The sequence below is a fragment of the Tachysurus vachellii genome, chromosome 26 (genome assembly GCF_030014155.1).
Source record: "Tachysurus vachellii isolate PV-2020 chromosome 26, HZAU_Pvac_v1, whole genome shotgun sequence".
Classification (NCBI taxonomy): Eukaryota; Metazoa; Chordata; class Actinopteri; order Siluriformes; family Bagridae; genus Tachysurus; species Tachysurus vachellii.
The window spans coordinates 1,514,868-1,537,196 of record NC_083485.1 but is presented as its reverse complement, the minus strand read 5'-3'; the positions used below and the strand labels follow the sequence as shown (position 1 = coordinate 1,537,196).

The 22,329-nt window shown below is 43.2% G+C and overlaps 1 protein-coding gene across 1 annotated transcript; it reads right to left on the bottom strand.

The window, feature by feature from the left end:
• Nucleotides 1-4,755: 4,755 nt before the first annotated feature.
• nova1 (NOVA alternative splicing regulator 1) lies at nt 4,756-22,051 on the bottom strand. The gene is made up of 4 exons (XM_060863184.1): nt 21,883-22,051; nt 14,069-14,212; nt 6,669-6,835; nt 4,756-5,784 (listed from the first exon to the last, which is right to left on the bottom strand). Exons 1-4 carry the CDS (start codon nt 21,884-21,886, stop codon nt 4,765-4,767), a joined length of 1,335 nt encoding a protein of 444 aa, XP_060719167.1. The 5' UTR covers nt 21,887-22,051; the 3' UTR covers nt 4,756-4,764.
• Nucleotides 22,052-22,329: the final 278 nt, after the last annotated feature.

Here is a 22,329-nt window from a genome sequence, read left to right as displayed (position 1 = left end):
AGAGAGAATATGAAGGAAGAGCTGCGTGGAAGCCACAATTCAAACGAACGCACAGGATGCTTTCTTGTGTATAAAAAACCATGTTTATGCATAAAAGAACTACCTTTATTATTCTCTATGCAACTATGGAGTTAAAACCAACACTGACATTGCTCTTTGTTCATGTTTTTCTTTTTTTTTTTCCTCAATGTTTTATTCTTTTTGATTATCTTTTCGTTCAAACTAAAAAGTATTCGATTGATTGGCACTTGATCGATGCGTCTAAATAGTTAGCAATATCTAAAATGCTTGATCGCACGTCTACATGTTAAGAAGCTGCGTGGGGTCACAGGTTTTATTTCACGGCTATGTTATTTGTATCGACACACCTCGTTTGTGCTCCTGCCAAAAACGAGCGTAACTCTAATAAACGGATCAGACATCTTTTCAACTAAAATATTTCTCGTATATTTATCAAATAGCAGCATTTTTTCGATTTTTTTTTTCCTTACTTTCTTTACAGTATTACAAAAAAGTACATGTAAACCTATTCATTCAAAAGTGTATTAAATCCAAAGTTTCATACAACGGACATAACAAAAACACAAAAACTGGACGACATGCTACAATATTGCTTCCAATATTTCTTTACATTTTTATTTATGTAGATTGAAAAAAAAAAATCGTCAGGGACGTCGATATGGACACCAGCACTCCAATTAGAGCAAATTCTAATGCACAAACAAATGTCAAAGCTAATCTTAATCTGGCTCGATTGGCACTGTCGTCATACACACGAGTATAACGGAGTTCACACACTGAAACCCACGGCGCAAGACAACTGCATTTAGACTACAAACTAGAGAACGACACTAAAAGTTCCACGAAGACCATGGGACAGGACGGAATCCACAGTTTCATTTTAAAAAAGGGGGAAAAGGGAGAGGAAAAGAATGACCTCAGACCGTTCTCCGAGAGAGAGAGGATAGAGAGCACAGGATACGAACGACGGTTATCGTTCGAGCTTGAGGTGGGCATCATCCCCCTTTCCCAGAGTTCCTTGCTCTGGATCTATCAGGCATCCAGCCCTCCTTTTAAAGCACCAACTCCCTGTGAATAAGGGGGTTGGAGTGAGTCTATTTACACTCTCATAACGGTTAGGGCAAACTGATCTTAGGTCAGGCGTGAAAATGGATTTGAGTTGAGGTACAGAACTGTTTCCAGGTCAAGAGTTCACAGAGAGAAGACGAACTTGTGGAGCAGCAGCGCAGTTTAACGGCATGGTGCTCATGGCATAGTCACCCACTGCCCCATAGAGGAAATAGGAGAGGGGGCAGGAATGCCTGCGCTTACTCAAAGCCAAGGAATGTACTCTAACACACTCATCAACTGCCACCATTAACCAGAGAGCAGGGAAAGAACGCAGGAAGCTAGAAGATAGTGTGTTGCTCTGGTAAGGTGGTCCCCCTCTGGAGCTTGTCCTTGCAAAAGGATTCTTTCAGGACCCTGTTCAAGTAACAGTATTGAGGTAGTTACCAAATTTTTAAGTGATTATTTTCAATCTGGCACGAGTACAATGGCCAAGTGACCTACGTGTAAGAAACCTAGCTAACCACATGGGCGATTTTAGCTAATGGAACAGTACCAAGGATGTCAGGATGAAACACCAGCTTCGTTAAAGGTTTCTGGTACATTACGATAAACCGATGTCTCGCGTTTTATTCTCTATTCAAAAGTTTGCTTTTCAGCTGAATAACAGTATACAGAACTGCCGGGTGCCAATCAGACAGCGACTTTCTGAATGTTGTGACACACGAAATCTATGCTGCTGGCTGAGCTTCTCAAGACAGAGTCAGCTGGGGGACCGCCGCAGTTACCACGTCGATAAAAGAAACCAGGTAACGGAACGGGCGAGTAAAAAGAAATGAAGCAAAACATAGAGAACAGTAAAATATAAATATAGAAAACATTTCAAATAAAAAAAGTTTGAAAAGACACTAGAGTAAATCTAGAGACCAGAGACCGGGGAGATATGCAGCATGAGAGCGGAAAACAGAGACGGAGAATCCATGGCTAATGAAGTTGCAATTTCATTTGAAGTCTTTTCATTTACACCATATTAAATTTCCACAACAAAATGCACAGAGACATTGCATGCGGTTGTGCTGGGCTTGTGCTTCTGAAATTGCATATGCAGTTTCATCTCAAATCTTAAAAATAAATTATTAGCCCGAAAAACGACAGCGTGCAGTAATTGCTCCTCAGCGGCGACAATCCTTAAGATGGATCATAAAAATGGCCTGTTGATAAACTTCCTGCCAAAAGCAGTGCACATAACAGATTTCTTACGGCGATCTTTGTTGCAATAATTCGATGCATGTAAATGGATCACTGTGTCTCTCGTTCTTGCTCCCCCCCTTAACTCTTGCTTTCTGTTCCCCCTGGTTCTAAAGCAGATTACGGTCTGGGAATTGGAGGCAGTTGATGAATGTCTTTGCGAGTGTGTATTTAGGTCAGTAGAAGATCGGGCATAGCCACGTGGTTATATATAGACGGCCACGGTTCAAACAGAGATCTGCTAATTAATGGCTGGTGTGAATTCCGAGCCGTTAGAGCTGACCCAAAGTATCTCTCGGCTGAAGGAACCGATGGGACCACGACATCCAGCCCCGCTGTTCTGTGCATTACTGGACGCTGCAATGTGTACAGTACATTCCAGAGTTTAGGACGGTGTCGGCTGCTTGATTCACAGTGTGGTTTAAAAGAGATCACCATCTTATTTATCTGTACAGGTTCTGTACCTCATAGCTCCCTTGCTGGATTTAAAAATGCATTTAGCAGCAGAGACGACGGTGCTAAGTGTATGGCCTTAAAAGAAACCCAAAACATGCTGTTTATTACTCTGCCATGCTGTTTTCCAAAAAACGCATCCTACAACACAATGGATACAGGGCTGTTACGCTCAGGCAAAGCACCCAAAAAAAAAACCCAGAGGACTGCACAGAAAAAGCACTTAATGCTAGAAGGTGTGCAGTTTCTCTGTAATGAGCACTCTCGGCATGTTTGCGTCTGACTAAGATACGGGATTCCTTCATGCCAGATAACGGACACCAGCATCAGGGTGGAAAACAGCTTGCTGTTAATATTTTTTTACAAAGGCTGCATTGCATTGTACGCGCTCCCTTCCTTCTTCTGCCAGACATCCGGCAGCCTGACATCGAGGCTAGTTTGCGCACTAGTGAACTAGGTACCAACTGGAACTCAATCGAGGACTTTGTTGCACTGCATACAAACAGGAAATCTTTAATTCTTTTCCCATTCTGTCCAAACATGAGGTATATCAGCTTGAGCTCTATTCGTAAAAAAACAAAACGAAAACAAACCAAAAAAAAACAACACACGTTTTAAAAATTGCCAGTGTTCACTGGAGCGACATAGTGGATATTTGAGACTGACTTAACACTCGAGGTGCTTAATTTTTAATGCCGATGTTAGCGTTACTATTTATTTGTCCCGAGTCCTGTAATCAGTAGGTACGTTTTTGATGTTTCACGTGCAGATTCTGAGGTTCTTCAATCAATTATTTTATTAGTTAGCAGCTAAAAAGTGTTTTTTGTTTTCACTAACGTGTCTTATTTGTAATTATGTTATGACCAATTCACAAAACTGCTTTGACTTCATTAATTGGGGGAAGGAAAATTTAACCCCAAAGTGCTCAAATCTAGCTAAGCAAGAAGTTTAAACCTAAACGTTTTCTCATTAGTGATTTCCTTATAGCACCAAAGAGGGATCGATTGATTAAACTGCACTCGTAGAGTGTGTGGGTTTCTGTGTTTGTGTGTGTTTACATTCCTGTCCTCTCAAAGGGACCTTTTTCCTTTTGACATTTTTTGTCTGCCTACCTTTCTGCGGCTGAGTCAAGTTCGGCTGCTGACGCCAAACAAAGACGCAATGTGGACTTCCTGACACGTTTACCAAAAAAAAAAAAAAAAAAAAAAATTTATAATAATAAGAAAGAAAGAAAGAAAGAAAGACCAGGAAGTCTTTATACATTCAGGTCAACCTGAAATGACAGGTTTAAGTAAGGTCTAAATACACCGTGACTGAGAGTAATCTGCTGTCCGATTAATGGGAAAAAGCCAATAACATGGATCTGAAACAACTAGTGCGAATAGACTAAAAATCTTCTGCCTTGCTAATGTTCATTTTAAAAGACAGTCTCAGGATCAAAACACATAAAATTTGTAAAGGGCCAAACTGTAGAAATTGAATTGTCCCCAAGAGGGGCTGATGCAAAACCTATGTGAAGGTCTCCGTCATAAATTTGGACTATCTTGTACAGGCTCCACCAATGACAACAAAATTTAATGGAACCTAGCTGGTCCCTGGCTGTGAGAAACACAGGAGGTAAGGGCTGAGTCTCCTCCCTCCCAGAGTGCCACAGGGTTCAGTACTGAGCCCCTCATCATTTACACCAGTCGAGCTTAAAAAAATAATTAAAAAAAGAACAGAACAGCAGATTTTCAGTCCCCAATTCTTGCACACCTCTGCCCCAGGTCCACAGGTAAGCATCATTCTTTCCTCACATTTTTTTGTTTTGTTTATTTCCTCTGAAATGTGAACATGGACACATACGCTTTTCTTCTGTTACTCTCACCAACCTCTTTCTGCCGTTTTTGTCTTTTGTTTGTTCGTCTTGTTCATTTTCTGCTCTCTTATTCGTTGCTCTTTCGAATCCCTTTCCTCGCTGCCCTCCCTCCCTCCCCCATCACTCGAGTTCGCTCTCTAGCCCACTTTCTGAGGGTTTGTGGCACGGACGCCTTGCTCATACGTGATCCGCTGGCTGATGAGATACTGTGCGGCCTGCGTTGCTGCCGGCGACCCTGTGATGGTCACTTTGCGGTTGCGTGTGCCTGGGATGAACTCCCCCTTCTTGGAGATCTGGATGCGTGCCCCTGTCAGCTCCTGGTACTCCACCAGCGTCTTTCCCCCTTTCCCTAAAATGGCCCCCACCAGGTTCTCGGGCACGGCAATCTCCAGCACCTCCTTGCCACCTTCTGCCAGTTTCTCAGTCCCCAGCAGTGATGAGGCCACTAGTGGGGAGGTGGCTGGGTTCAGGTAGCCGTTGGAAGCTCCTGTGGCAGCTGCAAGAGAACCCAATGAGAAGCCAGCAAGCCCAGGTGCAGCTGGATGAGCCGCTCCTCCGGATGCCTCGCTGGCATACGATGCTAAGAGGTTAGCTGCGGCAGCAGCTGCAGGGTTAGCACTAGCAGCAACCGCGGCTAACACCCCAGAGGCAGCTGCTGGGTTCAGGCCAAGCCCCAAAGTGTTGGTGTTGTAGCCATAACTGGCCAGCGTGTTCAGGGCAGAGGTTATGGCCAGCAGGTCATTGCCGGAGAAACCAGACATTGCAGAGGGGAAGCTGGCAAGGCCCGCCTGGCCCAGCAGTGTGGACGCAGTGGCTGCGGCGGCGGCAGCAGCACTAGGCAGAACCTCGGCACTGTTGGCATACGGTGAGCCTGTGGGGTTGGAGTTGGCTACAGGTCCTGTAACATTGGAGTAGCTGATGTTGAGACAGCTACTGCTCTGAGGGTCCTCCTGGATCTTCTGCACTATAATCTCTACAGCCTTTCGGTTCTGCTCAGGTTCACCGCTTACTGTCACAACTCTCTCCTGCAGGTTGATGCCCTCTGGTTTCTGTGAGAGCTGCACCCATGCACCTGATTGCTCCATCACCGACTTCACAGTTGCTCCACCCTTACCAATGATCAGCCCAGCTGTGCTGTTGGGCACGATCAGTTTAGCCTGCATCAGAGAAGGTTAGAAGCCTTAAGGAACAGCATTGAGTTTCTCAACAATAACACAAGTGCTGAAGAATTGGTACTCTGCAAAATGAACATAGAAATGATTTATATTAATCAGAGCTTTATTTTTGTTCACATTTAGTAATAAATTCCTGAGAGTTTTGAATTTAAATTGAAACTTAACATAAGCAAAAGTAAAAATTCTGAAAGAAGACAATAGGAGAGCGTCTCTACCTGCACTATATGATTGGTACAAGGAATTTACTTCCATGGACTTGTTGTATTTGTCATTGTATGAACATAATTAACCTAATTCAAAAGTTGCTTGTCTCAGTGTCTCATAGTCATGAAGGCAGTGTGAGATAAGATGTCGATGGCAAGCGACATTACGGATACTTGTCACTCGCTCAGGCACAGGTGGTAAAGTTTTAAGTGACTGGTTCACCATCGCCGCCTCTAAACTACACCAAACCTGGTTCCAGACAATCAGACTGCAGTCTGATGCACAGGCTCAATGGCTAACATCCACAGCTACTAAATACAGCTTGTGTGTATGTGAGTGAAAGAGAGAGAGAGATTTGACTTGTCTCACTGACCAGTCATTGCTTATCTCAGCCATTTGTTGATCCTAAGGCTTACCGTGCAGCTGCCTCCTCTCTTTCTCTGGAACACACAGGTAAAAATAACCCTGTGCTCTCGCTCTTTTCCGGCCCAGTCTTTTCCCCAGGGAACAGCCCAAACATGTCATCTCTACAACACTAATATAAAACAGTGCCTCACTGCTATCATCATCCAGGCTGGTCTTCATGTGATAGCAGCTTAATCTGTGATTAATTCGTAATTCTTTGGCCAGTAGAGTAGAATGCGTGTACGTGCGTGACTGACCTGTTTGACTCGGTCGGGGTTAACGGTGGTTTGAGGCTGCAGGATGCTGACCGGTTCACTTTTCTGGCTACTTTGGGGCATCTCACGCACTTTCTCAGCAATGAAGTTATGAACTCCATTCAATGCCTCCACCGTACCCTGGATTAAACACACACGCTCTGTCGTACCTACACACAAACACAAACACAAACACACACAGGTATATTGTGCATTGTTTAATAGCTGCATCATTTAAATGACTGCGTTTCAACTGTTCACTATTTCCACAGCTGCCGCAAACACACACCACACACAGTTGATCCCTCTTTGGCAGTTAAAGATGATGATGACCTGCCGGGAATCCTGTTGCTAAGGATAAAGAACCCTTGACAGTCTCAACAGTTGCTTTGATGGAGACGATCTTGTTTAGTTACAGAAATCGTGAAGACGTGCGAGTGATCGCATTGGTGGAATTGTGTAAATATGTTTCTAAATAAATAAAAAGTCATCATGTATTCTTAAAATACAGTTCTGGATCTTCACTAGGGCACCAATATGGGTGACCAAATATAAAGGCTTTAGGTGTAAGCTGGAAACTTTCATGTTAGCTAAGCATCCATAAATATGTTTCTGTCTTTTTTAGCATATTTATCATCAGGAATATTTTGTATATCACAAGCCACTTTAGCCACCACTTAATTTTTCTCCCAGCATGCACCTCTTCCGTCTCACATCTCAGAAATAGCAGTGTCTATAATCTCGTAACAATCTCAGGCAGTAGTTGTAGGTGGTCTCTGGAACTATCAATCTGTCCACAAAGCTGACTTCATCTCAGCCTTGGCTTCGTTCCATGCGCTCTACTTCCTTACTCTGACAGGGAAATGGATTACTACAGAGAAGTTGGCAACACCAGCTGCTCCGTTGTCCTTTGCATTCTCTTTCTCTGTGATGGATTTGCAGGAGTCTGCTTATAGCCCAGAAGAGGAGCTTTTCACTCCACATGTCTTTCACATCCTAATATCTCATCAGATTAATACCTTGCTGTAATACCTTGCCATAACCTTTCTTCTGGTCCTCAAGGGCAATGGTTTATATAAAAAAAGAGTGAAGCATAACCAGTTTCATTTTAAATTAAGATAGAGTCCTGGAAATCATTTTGCTTTCATAATAGATCATACATCTCCTTTCACCCCAAATGTGGGAAAAACGTGGGACCTCATCTTCAACAAACCTTCATCAGAGGCCATCAAAATATCACTGTATACCTTCTCCGTTTGCAACAACCTACTGACTGACTAAAGAGTTGCTTGTGCTTGTAGGTGATAAGATAATCAACATTACATGCAATATATTTACTGGTGTCCCACAAGGCTCAGTGTTATGTCCTCGTCTATCCCTGTCTCCTTGGTAACATCTTTAAAACTTCTACCACAGATACGCTGCTGACACCTTACTTATTCTCTCTTTCCAAGTTACCCTTTTTGTCACTTGTATCTTTGTATGATTTACATTTACAGCATTTTGCAGACGCCCTTATCCAGAGCGACTTACATTTCATCTTGTTTTGTTTTTTTGTTTTTTTTTATACAACTGAGCAATTAAGGGTTAAAGGCCTTGCTCAAGGGGTCCAGCAGTGGCAGCTTGGTGGACATAGGGATCGAACTCACAACCTTCTGATTGGTAGCCCAACACCTTAACCACTAGGCTACCACATCCCTAGGGTTAGGGTTAGGGCTAGGGCTAACCCTAGGTATGATGCCTCATCACCTACAGCAGGACATTAAATCGTTAAATCCCAAACCTTTCCATAATCTTGTAGTGTGTATCTAGATCACCATGACATTAAATCCAAGCCTCAGAACCATTTGAATATTAACATTACATCTATTTGTGTAATATGATGACCTGGAAACTGCTTCATCGTTTCATCAAAAAAGCCTCCAGTTTTTATATATTATGCAACTCATATGTGAATAATTTTATCTGATGGATCAAATTCTTTAAACTAGATTTAATTTTATGCCTGTTTAAAAAAAAAAGTAGCATTTTGCAAATAGATGAATTTAGCATCCTAAATCTTTATTAATTCGTTCATTCATTCATTTTCTACCACTTATCCGAACTACCTCGGGTCACGGGGAGGCTGTGCCTATCTCAGGCGTCATCGGGCATCAAGGCAGGATACACCCTGGACGGAGTTCCAAACCATCGCAGGGCACACACACACACACTATGGACAGTTTTCCAGAGATGCCAATCAACCTACCATGCATGTCTTTGGACCGGGGGAGGAAACCGGAATACCCGGAGGAAACCCCCGAGGCACGGGGAGAACATGCAAACTCCACACACACAAGGCGGAGGCGGGAATCGAACCCCCAACCCTGGAGGTGTGAGGCGAACATGCTAACCACTAAGCCACCGTGCCCCCGTGCCCCCTCTTTATTATTTGAAAGGCAGTTAATATATTTTCTTGATATTCTGGCCCAGTATCACAAAACATTGAAATGTTTTTTCTTCATACTAAAGAATATATGATTTATAAATAATTGTAATAAATAATATTATATGCTATATAACAGATATTTGCCACACAGTGCATTCAGTGATAATCAACAGGATAAAAACAATTAAATAAAAGACTGAATTCACCTTATAACCAGAATGCAGATTTAATTGGTATTCAAAGCATCTTGTCACCTTTAATCGACATTCCACCTTTTTCGCTCTGTTTAAAAGAATATCCACATACAATATCTGCTTGTATAAAATTCTTATATTGTTTCATATGCTCTTTGTATTTTATATAATTTAAGCATTTCCTTATCATAAACTGTCCAGAACACGTCCACTTAACACATCCACTGTGAAATTTACCCGATTTCTCGCACGTTAAAGGAAAAGACCGGGAGGAATAAAGTGATAAAGTTTCTCAATGAAAAAAAAGGGGGAAAAACTGTCTGGTGTTTATGTTTCCGGGCAACCGGGAAACATGGCCGTGTATATGTGAGGTCCTCTGTTGTGATGTCATCTTTGTGCACCGGATTGGGTATCAAGCATCTGTTCTATAAACACCTGTTCTTATTAAAACCACGCCACTCACTCCCACACTCACACACACACTCACACACTCACTCTCACACTCACACACTCACTCTCACACTTCTGCACTGCTGAGTGTGTGGGTGTGTGACAAAGGGACCAGCTCGGAAATCATTTCAATGTGTATTCTAAAACTGCAGGTCAACAAACACAAAACAGCAGGATGCAGAACACTGTGTGTGTGTGTGTGTGTGTGTGTGTGTGTGTGTGTGTGGATGGCTGCAATTCCCACACACTCATTGATATCCAGTTGTGTCACCGGGTGCTGAGCGGGTACAGTATGTGAAAACACATTAAGGTCAAGTCAATCAAAGAAGTTAACTACACACACACTCACACACACACACTCTCTCTCACACACACACACACACACACATAAATACAACAGAAACATGAGATGCTAACTCTCTAAATGTGTAAGTTTGTGTGCACAAATCACATGAGAGAAGTAAGTGCAAATATATATATATATATATATACATATATATATATATATATATATATATATATATATATATATATATATATATATATATGTGTGTGTGTGTGTGTGTGTGTGTGTGTTTCACAGGGTTCTAGAGCACAAGTAAATCCTTGGATTAGCGAGGCTTCTTTTTATAGGTGGCCTGTGAGCCACGAGAGCTTCAAATACTCCGTTCTCAGCAGCTCATAAAACAAAGGACACCTGCGAAAGCTCCCTTTATTTCTGTCCGGTTTTAATCTAAACGCCAGCGTTACTGTGACTCTTTTTAGTGTGGAATCATGATCTGATTCTATAACTGTTAGTGAGGTGGTATCTCATGCATGCCAAACAGAAAACAATTGCTTTCACTTTATTTTGACCCAACATGATAGTTGAACATAGTAATATACACTACGTGCATACGTACAATATAATTATATTATTTTCTATTTTAGTATAATAGATTTTCTGGTCGTAGTTTTCCGGGCGTTTGGGTTTAAAAACAGGAGCGATGAGCCGAGTTTAAAACTGCAGTATGACTGCGTCATTTCCGCCATGGATGCCAGTGCGTAAAATATTACTGCTCTACAAAGAGTTCATCGCTCTGATCATTTCAAAAAATGAAATACAAATTTTTCTTTTATGCAGAAGAGGAGAGTAAATACGGCTTCGGCTGAAGAATCCGGAACCTTTCGCTTCAGCAACGAAGCATAATGCGGAGTGTAACACTTTATTTGTAAGAAAAATATAATAAAGATAACAAAATTGACAAAAATTGTCTATGTGTGTGTGTGTGTGTGTGTGTGTGTGTGTGTATTTGTGTGTTTAATTTCTGATAGGACAGCTCTGACATTTTAATGACCCAGAGGAGTACTTTTTAAAAACTGTGTGTGTGTGTGTGTGTGTGTGTGTGTGTTGTGTACCGCACAGCTGTCACACACAAAGCAGGAACTCCTTTGGTCACTTCTCTCATGTACACTAAAGTGTGTGTGTGTTCACTACTTCATTCACAACTGTTCCAAATGATAAAACTTTTATTTTATTTGAATTCTTTGAGAGCTCGACGGGAGAATGACGAGATCGACTAGGATCCTTTCTTGAAAACATTTTCACAACGTTAGGGATGAGTATGACCAAGTTCTCATCCCTACCGTGAAGCTTCTGCTCCAATGTTTGGTTTCTTGCTCTGTGTGGATAATTACTACAGAATACGATCACAACTTACTGACAGTCGGTGGTCGGTAGTGACCACAGAACACTGGTCTAAAGGTCCGACTCTACGCCGCTTGTTTGTGTTCGGTTCACTTCCTGCTTTCAGGTTGAAATACTTTCTTACACCTGCCTGACTGAGCCCCGCCGAGGGAGTAAACACATGCTAAACTCCGCTTGTGTGAAAGCACTCTAATTTACATATTAATGGCTTCTGAGTTTCCTAATGAGAGAAAACATGTAAGCGCTTCTGTACCTCTTTGGGTTTTTAATAACTTTTTTTGACGCCACGTCAGCCGATTTCTTATTACCAAACTACACTTGTGTTACTTTAAGCCGCGTTTTCATTAGCGCAGCGTGCTGCGTAAAACGAAAAGGTCCTGGTCTTCAGGGGGTTTAAAGGTGTTTTATTCTCTTAAGCCTTTTTCATGCGGAAGCGATTCGAGGAAATGGATCTAGTACAAGATGTAACTTAAAGGTGGGGTCTCCGTTGTTTGAGAAATGCTTCAGAAAACCGCGTCGGGCCACCAAACAAAACAAAAACAAAACTAACGTGTAGCCAATGAGCAGAAAGGGGCGTGTCTTGTCAATATGGGCGGAGAGAGTGTTCAGTGCGCATGTGTGACATTAGCAGAAAGCGGTTTTAACATTGACATGGAGGATAAAAACAAAGAAAGAAAGAGAAGAAAGGCTTACGATAAGGTAAGAAGTAGGACGTGTTAATATAGGATCAGCTTTCCAGCGCTGGAGAGAACTGAACGTCTTCCGGGTGAAACGGAGCTAAACCTTTCACGGTACAACACACAGTGCTACAAAAACACATTTGTATTACCGTAGTGTTACTCATTGTGTTCATTTATTGATAAAAAATATCCCCTCGGTCAGCTGCCCCAGCAGGTTCCGCCATAATACTTGTCTGTTTTATACTTGGGTTATACTTGTCTGGTGTTTGTGTGGGGTGGAGCTATCAAAACAGGGTGGGACCCATTTGGGTTAGGGGCGTGTTTGTTTTAGTGATTTCAAATGTCAACATTGGCTTTCAAACAACGGAGACTCCACCTTTAAGGGTTTATGTGACTTTTTTTCTTTCCTAGCACATGTATGTGCTAGAAATGTGAAAATTTCTGCGTTGTTGCGTAAGCGTCCCAAATAACGTGTGCGTGTCTCTCTCTCCTGACCCTTTCTCCTCTCTTGACCTGCCTGATCGATCATGTCGATCCAACTTTCTGTTGGATTTCTCATCAGTTCTCATGAGTTTTTTTTGGTCATTAAACCTGAACAGTTTCAGTCGATGAAAATCGGATTTTCAATAAGAACTTATTCGTTGAAAAGTAATTAGTTGCGGTGACGACTTTCCGTTAGAAAGAAGTGAAAGAAAATAATGTTTAATTGTGATTCTAATGAAATAATTTATTATACTGTAATCAGAGTAAGCTAATTTCACTGACTGTCGGTGTTCGTTGTGTATGTTAGGTCTAACTAGTCAGCAATCCATAAACTTTAAGAGCCAGATGCTACAAAAAGCACTTTTTTTTTTTCTCGAAAAAAATAAAACCCGGGGGACACGGTGGCTTAGTGGTTAGCACGTTCGCCTCACACCTCCAGCGTTGGGAGTTCGATTCCCACCTCCACCTTGTGTGTGTGGAGTTTGCATGTTCTCCCCGTGCCTCGGGGTTTCCTCCGGGTACTCCGGTTTCCTCCCCCGGTCCAAAGACATGCATGGTAGGTTGATTGGCATCTCTGGAAAATTGTCCCTAGTGAATGAGTGTGTGTGTGTGTGTGCCCTGCGATGGGTTGGCACTCCGTCCAGGGTGTATCCTTCCTTGATGCCCAATGACGCCTGAGATAGGCACAGGCTCCCCGTGACCCGAGGTAGTTCGGATAAGCGGTAGAAGATGAATGAATGAATGAATGAATGAATGAAAATAAAGCCCAAAGTAATCACATGACTGTGGATGAAACGTATTACTAGAAGTCAGAAGTATGACTGCATCTTTCTCTAGGAAATAGTTTAGGAAATTATTCAATTAAATTAATATATTAATTAATTAATATATTAATATTTAATTATCATCATGGGAAAATACTCACAAAGACAGAGGGTTTAAAATAACTCCATCTGTCCTGCACTTCCAGTATTGTCCTAAATAATAAACTGACAATTTTATTTTTTGTCGTTTTATAAAGTCATTCGTCAACAATATTTAACCAAATTCGTATTTGAATACACAACATTAAGCGAACAATAAATCCAACACCTAGGAAAGCAAATGCAGTGAAATTCCTACTTTGCTATAGAGGAAAAAAATTATTTCTTGTATAATGAAATAATAAAGTGAGTCAATATGAATTTTTGTCTCTAAACTGACAGAATTCGAGAACATACGATATCCTGTGGCCCAAAGAATTAACTCCGATTCGATTACTTGAATGAAACAAAAATAAAATATTTCGTTTTTCCCAAGAAAGGTTAAAGCTGTTTTAGGATAGAAAGCCTGTGTGTTGTGTTCTGTGGATTTTCAGGCAACAACAACAACATAAAAACTTTTTCTTTTTTTTGTTAAAAGGAAAACTCTAGAATCAGACTGAATAAACTCCTGGTGTGAACCACACAAGTACATTTATGAAGTGTGTGTTTGTGTGTTACCTGGGTAGAAGTCTTTAGATTTGGAAAGTTTGATGGTGGCGCCAGTCTCTTTCTGTAGTTGGACGATGGTCTGTCCTCCTTTACCGATAATTGAACCGGCCGCATAGCTGGGGATCAGCACTTTCAGGAAGTACTCACCCTCTTCTACACACACACACACACACACAAACACACACACACACTGAATTAGAGCAAAGAAGTTTACTTGTAAACATTTCTCTAATAAACATCTCTCACTCTGGATCACGCTGTTTGGAAAGGAGATTATTGATCTCTGTAAATCATCTGGCCACAGCATTCAGCTTTCTGCAAATTATACTGAGTTAATATAAAATAAATAAGCTCTACGAGAGCCTAAGGAGAAGTATTGACTTTTTTAAAGATCCAACATTAAAGATCCAACATAATCTAAAAATTCCTAACAGCTCATACTCGTCTATCAGCAAATTACTATATCAATGACAGACTGACAGACCCTGAGGCCACACCTCCTTTGCTGAGACTGACAGGACAAAAGCCACACCCCCTTCAGTGAAGCTGACAGACCCTGAGGCCACACCTCCTTTAGTCAAACTGACAGACCCTGAGGCCACACCTCCTTTAGTGAAACTGACAGCCCCTGAGACCACACCCACTTTAGTGAGGCTGACAGGTCGTGAGGCCACACCTCCTTTAGTCAAACTGACAGACCCTGAGGCCACACCTCCTTTAGTCAAACTGACAGACCCTGAGGCCACACCTCCTTTAGTGAAACTGACAGCCCCTGAGGCCACACCTCCTTTAGTGAAACTGACAGACCCTGAGGCCACACCTCCTTTAGTGAGGCTGACAGACCCTAAGCCCACACCCCCTTCAGTGAAGCTGACAGCCCCTGAGGCCACACCTCCTTTAGTGAGGCTGACAGACCCTGAGCCCACACCCCCTTCAGTGAAGCTGACAGACCCTGAGACCACACCTCCTTTAGTGAAACTGACAGCCCCTGAAGCCACACCTCCTGTAGTGAAACTGACAGCCCCTGAGACCACACCCCTTTAGTGAGGCTGACAGACAGTAAGGTCACACCTCCTTTAGTGAAACTGACAGCCCCTGAGACCACACCCACGTTAGTGAGGCTGACAGACCCTGAGCCCACACCTCCTTTAGTGAAACTGACAGCCCCTGAGGCCACACCCCCTTTAGTGAGGCTGACAGACAGGAAGGTCACACCCCCTTTAGTGAAACTTTCAGCCCGAGGCCACACCCCCTTTAGTGAGTCTGACAGACAGGAAGGTCACACCTCCTTTAGTGAAACTGACAGCCCCTGAGACCACACCTCCTTTAGTGAAACTGACAGCCCCTGAGGCTACACCCCTTTAGTGAAACTGACAGACAGGAAGGTCACACCTCCTTTAGTGAGGCTGACAGACAGGAAGGTCACACCTCCTTTAGTGAAACTAACAGCCCCTGAGACCACACCCCTTTAGTGAAACTGACAGCCCCTGAGACCACACCCCTTCAGTGAAACTGACAGACAGGAAGGTCACACCTCCTCCAATTGGACTACAAGTGAGCAGAGACTCATCAGATGATGAAGTTGAGCATGCGCCTACAGAACTTTCTGCTTTTCTTTATTATGCTTACTCTTTCCTTTTCAGTTCCAGCTGAGTTCCTGTCGGTTCGTCCGCTGTCCCACTTTAATTTTCTCTTGCAGAGGAGAGTGACCCGCTTTGGGCTGACACAAGACTAAATATATCCACGCATTTACAGCAAGCACCTTCAGGCGCTAGAACTGCACCAGAGCCACGAACGAGACCAGAACCAGACAGGTTCTGATTCACACAGAGCCAGTTTAACGATTCAGAGCCACCTTGTACCACCTTATACGAACGAGTGAGTTTCTCTACACTAATACACAGAGCTGGTGTTGGGTGTAGCGCTGGTTCATCAGCTACAGCAGTGATGGGAAGTCGTGGCCTAATTGTTAGAGAGTCTGACTCCTAACCCTAAGGTTGTGGGTTCGAGTCTCGGGCCGGCGACGACTGAGGTGCCCTTGAGCAAGGCAACAAATAAATGCATAAATGGCTGCCCACTGCTCTGGGTGTGTGTTCACGGTGTGTGTGTTCACGGTGTGTGTGTTCACTTCTGTGTGTGTGTTCACTGCTGTGTGTGTGTGTTCACTTCTGTGTGTGTGTTCACGGTGTGTGTGTGTTCATGGTGTGTGTGTGTGTTCACAGTGAGTGTGTGTTCACTTCTGTGTGTGTGTTCACTGCTGTGTGTGTGTGTTCACGGTGTGTGTGTGTTCACGGTGTGTGTGTGTGTTCACTTCTATGTGTGTGTGTTCACTGCTGTGTGTGTGTTCACGGTGTGTGTGTGTGTGTTCACGGTGTGTGTGTGTGTGTTCACGGTGTGTGTGTACACTTTGTATGGGTTAAACGCAGAGAACAAATTCTGAGTATGGGTCGCCGTACTTAGCCGTATGTCACGTCACGTCACTGAGCTTTAGTGTACTGGTGTAATGTAATTTACACTTGTTACGTTTGAAGTTACACAAACTTTTTAAAAGCTAGTAATTACGAAGCCCCACAAAAATCCGTAATGCTTTTATAACAGAATTATAAAACAATTAAGGTAACTCGATTCAATCACACCGCGTGGCTAACTGAAAACATGGCATCGTAACGACCCGACGTAGAAAGTTACATACACTAATGTGATAAACAAAAGCACGCGGCTGTAACGACGGGTCACGCATTATAGCCACTACCCCAAACTTACGTTTAGAAGGTTGTACCGTTTGAACGTAACTTTTTTTTGTAAGCCCAGTGTTGAGATCACATACTGAAGGCAGACACACATTCATTTTAATAAAATTTGCATAATTCTGTTCACTAAAAAAAGAGAAGTCGCCGTGGGAGAAAAACGTGCCCGTGAGCGTCATAAAAACACGATTAGCATTTAATTTCTGGTTTGGTTTATTTAATTTGTTCAACACTTTAGGCTTGTTTTCTCTGTTTACTGCCCCTTTGCAGTATTCACATCATTTAATAAAGGAATATATTAAGAACAAAATTTAAGGGTAGAATTTCCTAATTTATGGCAAATGGTTAATCATTAAATGTGTGTAGGAAAAAAAAAAATCAGCACACACAGACACACACATATACACACACACACAGACACACACATATACACACACACACGCGCACACACATGCTGTGTGTGACTGGGTGGCACAAAAGAGCTGCAGCGTATGGAAGCTAAATCCTCAGATTTGTCCTGGTGAATAGAGCCAGCACTGACTCAATTATACACAGAGACACAACACACACTCACACACACACACACACTCACAAAACTGAAGTCCAATAGCACAGCCCTGAACATGCATGCACAGAGAGGAAGTTCAGAGGCACAGATGCTCACACACACACACACACACACACACACACTCACACACACACACACACTCACAAAACTGAAGTCCAATAGCACAGCCCTGAACATGCATGCACAGAGAGGAAGTTCAGAAGCACAGATGCTCACACACACACACACACACACACACACACACACACTGATGTGACTGCTGTAGAGCGCTGAAGGAAAGGACAGGAGATGATGTAATGTAATGTTTTTCCAGTAAGGTGTTTACCCTCTGCACTGAGCTGACTCAGTATGGGGAAATTCTCGGTTGTCTGATATGTAATAAAAAACAAGAAAATGTTTAACGTTGCGTTGAAACGTTCGTTAACGCTTTTCTGATGTAAATTAGCTGTACGTGTTTTGCTTGGAGCAGTAAGTCACCATCTTGCACACATACGCAACAAAATTTATCGTCAAGTTTTTATTCGTTTCTATCGATATCCGTTATTTAAAAATCTATTTGAAAATAATATATTATATCATAGCCGACCGTTTCCCCGATTTTAGAACGGCCTTTAAGGGCAACGCTCACAGCAACACATTACACTGAAGTGACACAAATCCAATTTTCAGCCTTAATGTAAAACTCATCCGAATTCTTTCCAGAACTGTGTGGACACAAAGATCTATTTTTCCCGATGCCGACCACTTTCGTAAACGGCCCTAGATAAGTAGCTAGATATGTTGTCTTCGTAATCGTCTAACAATTGTTCATTTACCTGAGATTTAAGGATCGATTCAAGCGAAACTGGAAGGAACCTTCTGAAACTGTGTAGTACACTAAAACAACCGTCCGTGTTTCGTTAAAGATTAAAATTATAAATATGTTCGGGCGAGACAGACAGAAAAATCTGAATTGTGCTGAGAAGCTTGTTAGGTGAACGTAGCTATAAATTGGAATTTCAATTGAAGTACAATTAAATAAATTGAAGGTTAATATCAAACGCATTAAGAGCCGCATTTTGTACTTTGCATCGTCACCTTCACACGTCAGATCTAGATCAGTACTCACATCAGTGCTCCTTCCACTTGGAACAAATTGCGATAACAAATACCTCTGTGTATGTATTTGGAAATTTCCATTCCTGACGGTGTTGCCATGTTACCAATCTATGAAATGATCCTGAGTGTTAGTAATCTTTACATATGCGTCGCCGAGGTCTTTCTGCGAGAGCTGGATGTCGACTACAGGTGATCGTGTGGCCGGGTGAGAGACGTGAGCAGAGAATGTAGGCTGGTTATAGCGCTTGTAATAATTCTGAGAGACAAGATGAGTTCCACACACTCTCGTGCCCTCAATCTACTGCATCTGACCTCAACGCTACCGCGGAAAGAGCGAGAAAGAAAGAGAGAGGAGGACGGAAACAGAGATCGAGCGCAGCGGAGCCACCAGAAGAGAGGCAGGAATAAGGAGGGAGCGAGGGAGCACTCAAATTGAAAGAGTGGAGAGTAAATAAAAAGCTGTTAAATAAAAATGAAAAGGTACGGCTGCGAGAGGTTTAAGCAAAGGAGCTAGCAAAAAAAAAACAACTTTATTTATTTGAGAGGGTTGAAAAGAGAACAACTAATTTCCTTCAAGCCCAGACTAGCTGGTGTTTATTCTCTGTGTACACAATGCTGCCAAGGAGAAAACAAACAAATCAACTGCAGGTGTCCCAAATGCACTTGTCCCGTCACTTTGTGGGGACGAATGCTGTCCTTCACAAAATACCCCATAAACTGTACTAAATGGTACAACGGTCAGTTATAGAGAACGACAGAGTCGCGATGCCGTTCGCTCTTTCTAATGAACCGTGTGTGCGTTTTGTACGTATGTTTGCGACAAACGATGCCGCTACGTGATTTTTACCATCAACGTCGGTCCCCTAATGTTTTGTGGAACTTTATTAGATCGTTAAGTTCTTCAATAGGTTTAGTCATGCAGATATACGATACGTTATAAAATATTATGTTAAACACGCATGACTCCCTTTGGGCTAGCGAGAGCTGTGTATAAGCACAGGAAGTTCATCCGCCGGAAAGGCCGCACTTCGATGGTGATGATGGCGCTGATGAGACGTGATGAGTCGTTACAATCCTGAGACTGTGATTACTTCTTTTTATGGTCTCATCAAACCTTCCTATACGGCACATGACATAGCACACATACACTCTATACCTCACAATACACCAGCACGCTGCTGAGAGCACGGCCTTTATCTACAAAAGGGGGATATTTGAGTGAGTCCTTCTCTGTCTGTGGAAGCCACCTCTAATCGATAGTGGAGTAACTGGCCCTATCCAGACAAATCTAATCAACACAAGAGCAATCTAGACAAACTTAATTGACACCAGCCAAGAATGGATGTGACCAGGCCCTGGTATATAATCGACTTCAGCGTGAGAGTGAGATTAAGATCGAGCCTGTTCAGAACATAAAGACTTACTGCGTTAAAAGAAAGGAAGAAAGGAAGGAAGAAAGACAAGCGATATTTCACAGCCGTGCAGGCAGCAGGCGCTCGTGTTATTCGAGCAGAATTTTAACGGTAAAAGAAAATTCCAGAAACCATGTGTGATATGTGGAAAATGATTTATACACCAAATGCATTCCATCTATTAAGGTCCTAAAGCAGACTTTTTTTTTCCTCTGCTATCCGCAGCCCTGAAATTCTTTTCTTTACCTCTCTTTTGTCTTGAGGAAAAATCTATGCCGATAACAGATTATTCTCAGGCTCGTAATGAGGTTTTTAACCTTCCTGCCGTCCAACTGAAGACAGTGAGGACAACTATGCCGTTCTGTCCCCTGACTGTGGCCTGTGGTAGCAGGTACACATAAAATTGGGAGGAAGAATTGTACCTGTCCTCCGCAGCAGCCCAGGTGAACAGTGGGATATGCATTACATCATTGCTCTGACATCACTCTGTCCCTCTCAGCCCTCTCTGCCTCACACTGCCGCCTAACTGACATCTAAGGATATGACTGGGATTCACAGGCTGAGCCATGGTAGCACACACACACACAAACACACACACACACACACACACACACGCACAAAGGCCAGATCCCAATCTTCTCAATAAGAGAGCTGTTAAAGTAGATACTCAGAAATGAGCTTTATCGATGCAGACTCTGGGCAGCTGACCGTGACGAGAAGCAAACAGATTTGCTGCTTCAGAAAAGGAGGATTCTGATGTTTTTTAAGAGTTTCTGAGGCTTTTCTGAGGTTCTGTCCAATAGATTCTTCTGCATCATTCTGTTGCTGCTGCTGGGACAGACGACATGGAGGGTGTTTGTACAACACAGATAAGAAAAAAAGAGTAGGAAACAGTAGGAAAGAGTGAGCCATGAGTGAGCCATGACCCTGTGTTTTGATGTGACAGGCAACTGCGCCATGACATTGTCCCTCACTTGACCAGCAAATCTGCCCTGACCCAGCATCACACATGTTACCCAAAAGAGTCCACATCTTATGTATTTGCCAAAAGCGACACCATCTTGGCTCTTGGGAAATAAACAGATCTCTCAACCACAATCTCGAGCTGAACTTGAATGTCCTATCATCATGAAACTTGTCCATGTCCTAAGCCGTCCTCCTCCATCTTTTGGTGGGTTTATGCCATCCCTAAGTCCTTTAGTACATCGCTGCGGCCGATTCACGGTTGCGATTTGGAAGAGCGTGTTTGACCTTGGCGTGTGCATGGAAACGGTGGACAACTTCGCCCGCCTCTGTTCCACTGCTCGATGACTTCATGCTCTGTCCCAGCGTAACAAATGGTTTCTACCATGACACATCGTAGATGTTCCAGAGGCTCAAGGTGGATGTGTCTTACCTGGGATCAGAAGGCATCCTGAACCAGAGGCGAGCAAGGGAAGCCATCTTCCTTCGAGCTTCCTCCCCCTCCTGTGTGTGTCAGTAATGAGAGGGGAGGTGTGAGGAGATGCACCGCATGAGTAACAGGTTTTTCTGCATCCTGCTCGAGTGTAACTACGGCAATCTGTTGCTGCGATTCATCAGGGACGTAACACAGCCGTAAATGCGTTCAGAGAGTTGCGACTCTCTCTCACTCTCACACACGTCGTGTCTCGCAAATACACCTAGTCATACAAACTCAAAGTGTCTGGGGAGTTTTGTTCAAGCACATGAAGGGGGTGGGTCAAGAGGGATTGTATTGTGAGTACCCAAAGACACACACATGCACACACACAGACACACACACAGTCCCCCGACATGTGAAAAAGGGGGGCCCTGTCCTGGACACTTGGCAAGGACAAACAAGCCACTTTGACTCATGGAATGAATTAAGCAAATGAGGACAAGAAAAGAAAAGATAAAGCACACAAACGGACAAAAGAGACTAAAAAATGGTCAACGCATCCAGACAACAACCGCATTCAACAAGTCAACAAAAGCGGGGCTGGATGTGTGTCTCACCCATTGTGGCGAGCTGTGGTGCGGCTCTGCAGCAGCGCCGACGATGAGCATGAGAACGCGGCCGAGTTCGTCTCCAAGACGCCGAGGAAGAGCGTCAGAGAGTCCTCTTCTCCATGCCTCTCCACTGCACTCTCTCTCTCTTTCTGATTGTGTGAGATCGTTACGCAGCTGCCGTACGTGTGTGTATATGTGTTTGTGTATCTGTGTGTGATAGAGGCAGAGGGGCTGTGTATTGTTCAAGTGGCGGCGAACTGAAGGAGGGAATCTTCCCACTGCATCACCCTCGCCGCTCTCTCTCATCCATATTCATGGAGAACTCCGGCGCTCTGCAGCATTGTACAGAGAGGCACCTAGCGTGTCCAATCACCCTGCACCCCTCCCCAACGTCACACACACACACACACACACACACACAGGCTTTCTTCTTCTTTACCCCCCTATTTGGCG

Excerpts from the sequence above, each read along its gene's own strand:
- nova1 (XM_060863184.1), bottom strand. Across the intron at positions 6,836-14,068 it reads ATCTAAAGACTTCTACCCAG|GTACGACAGAGCGTGTGTGT; the intron begins GTAACACACAAA and ends GTTTGTGTGTAG. Across the intron at positions 5,785-6,668 it reads ACCCCGACCGAGTCAAACAG|GCTAAACTGATCGTGCCCAA; the intron begins GTCAGTCACGCA and ends TCTCTGATGCAG.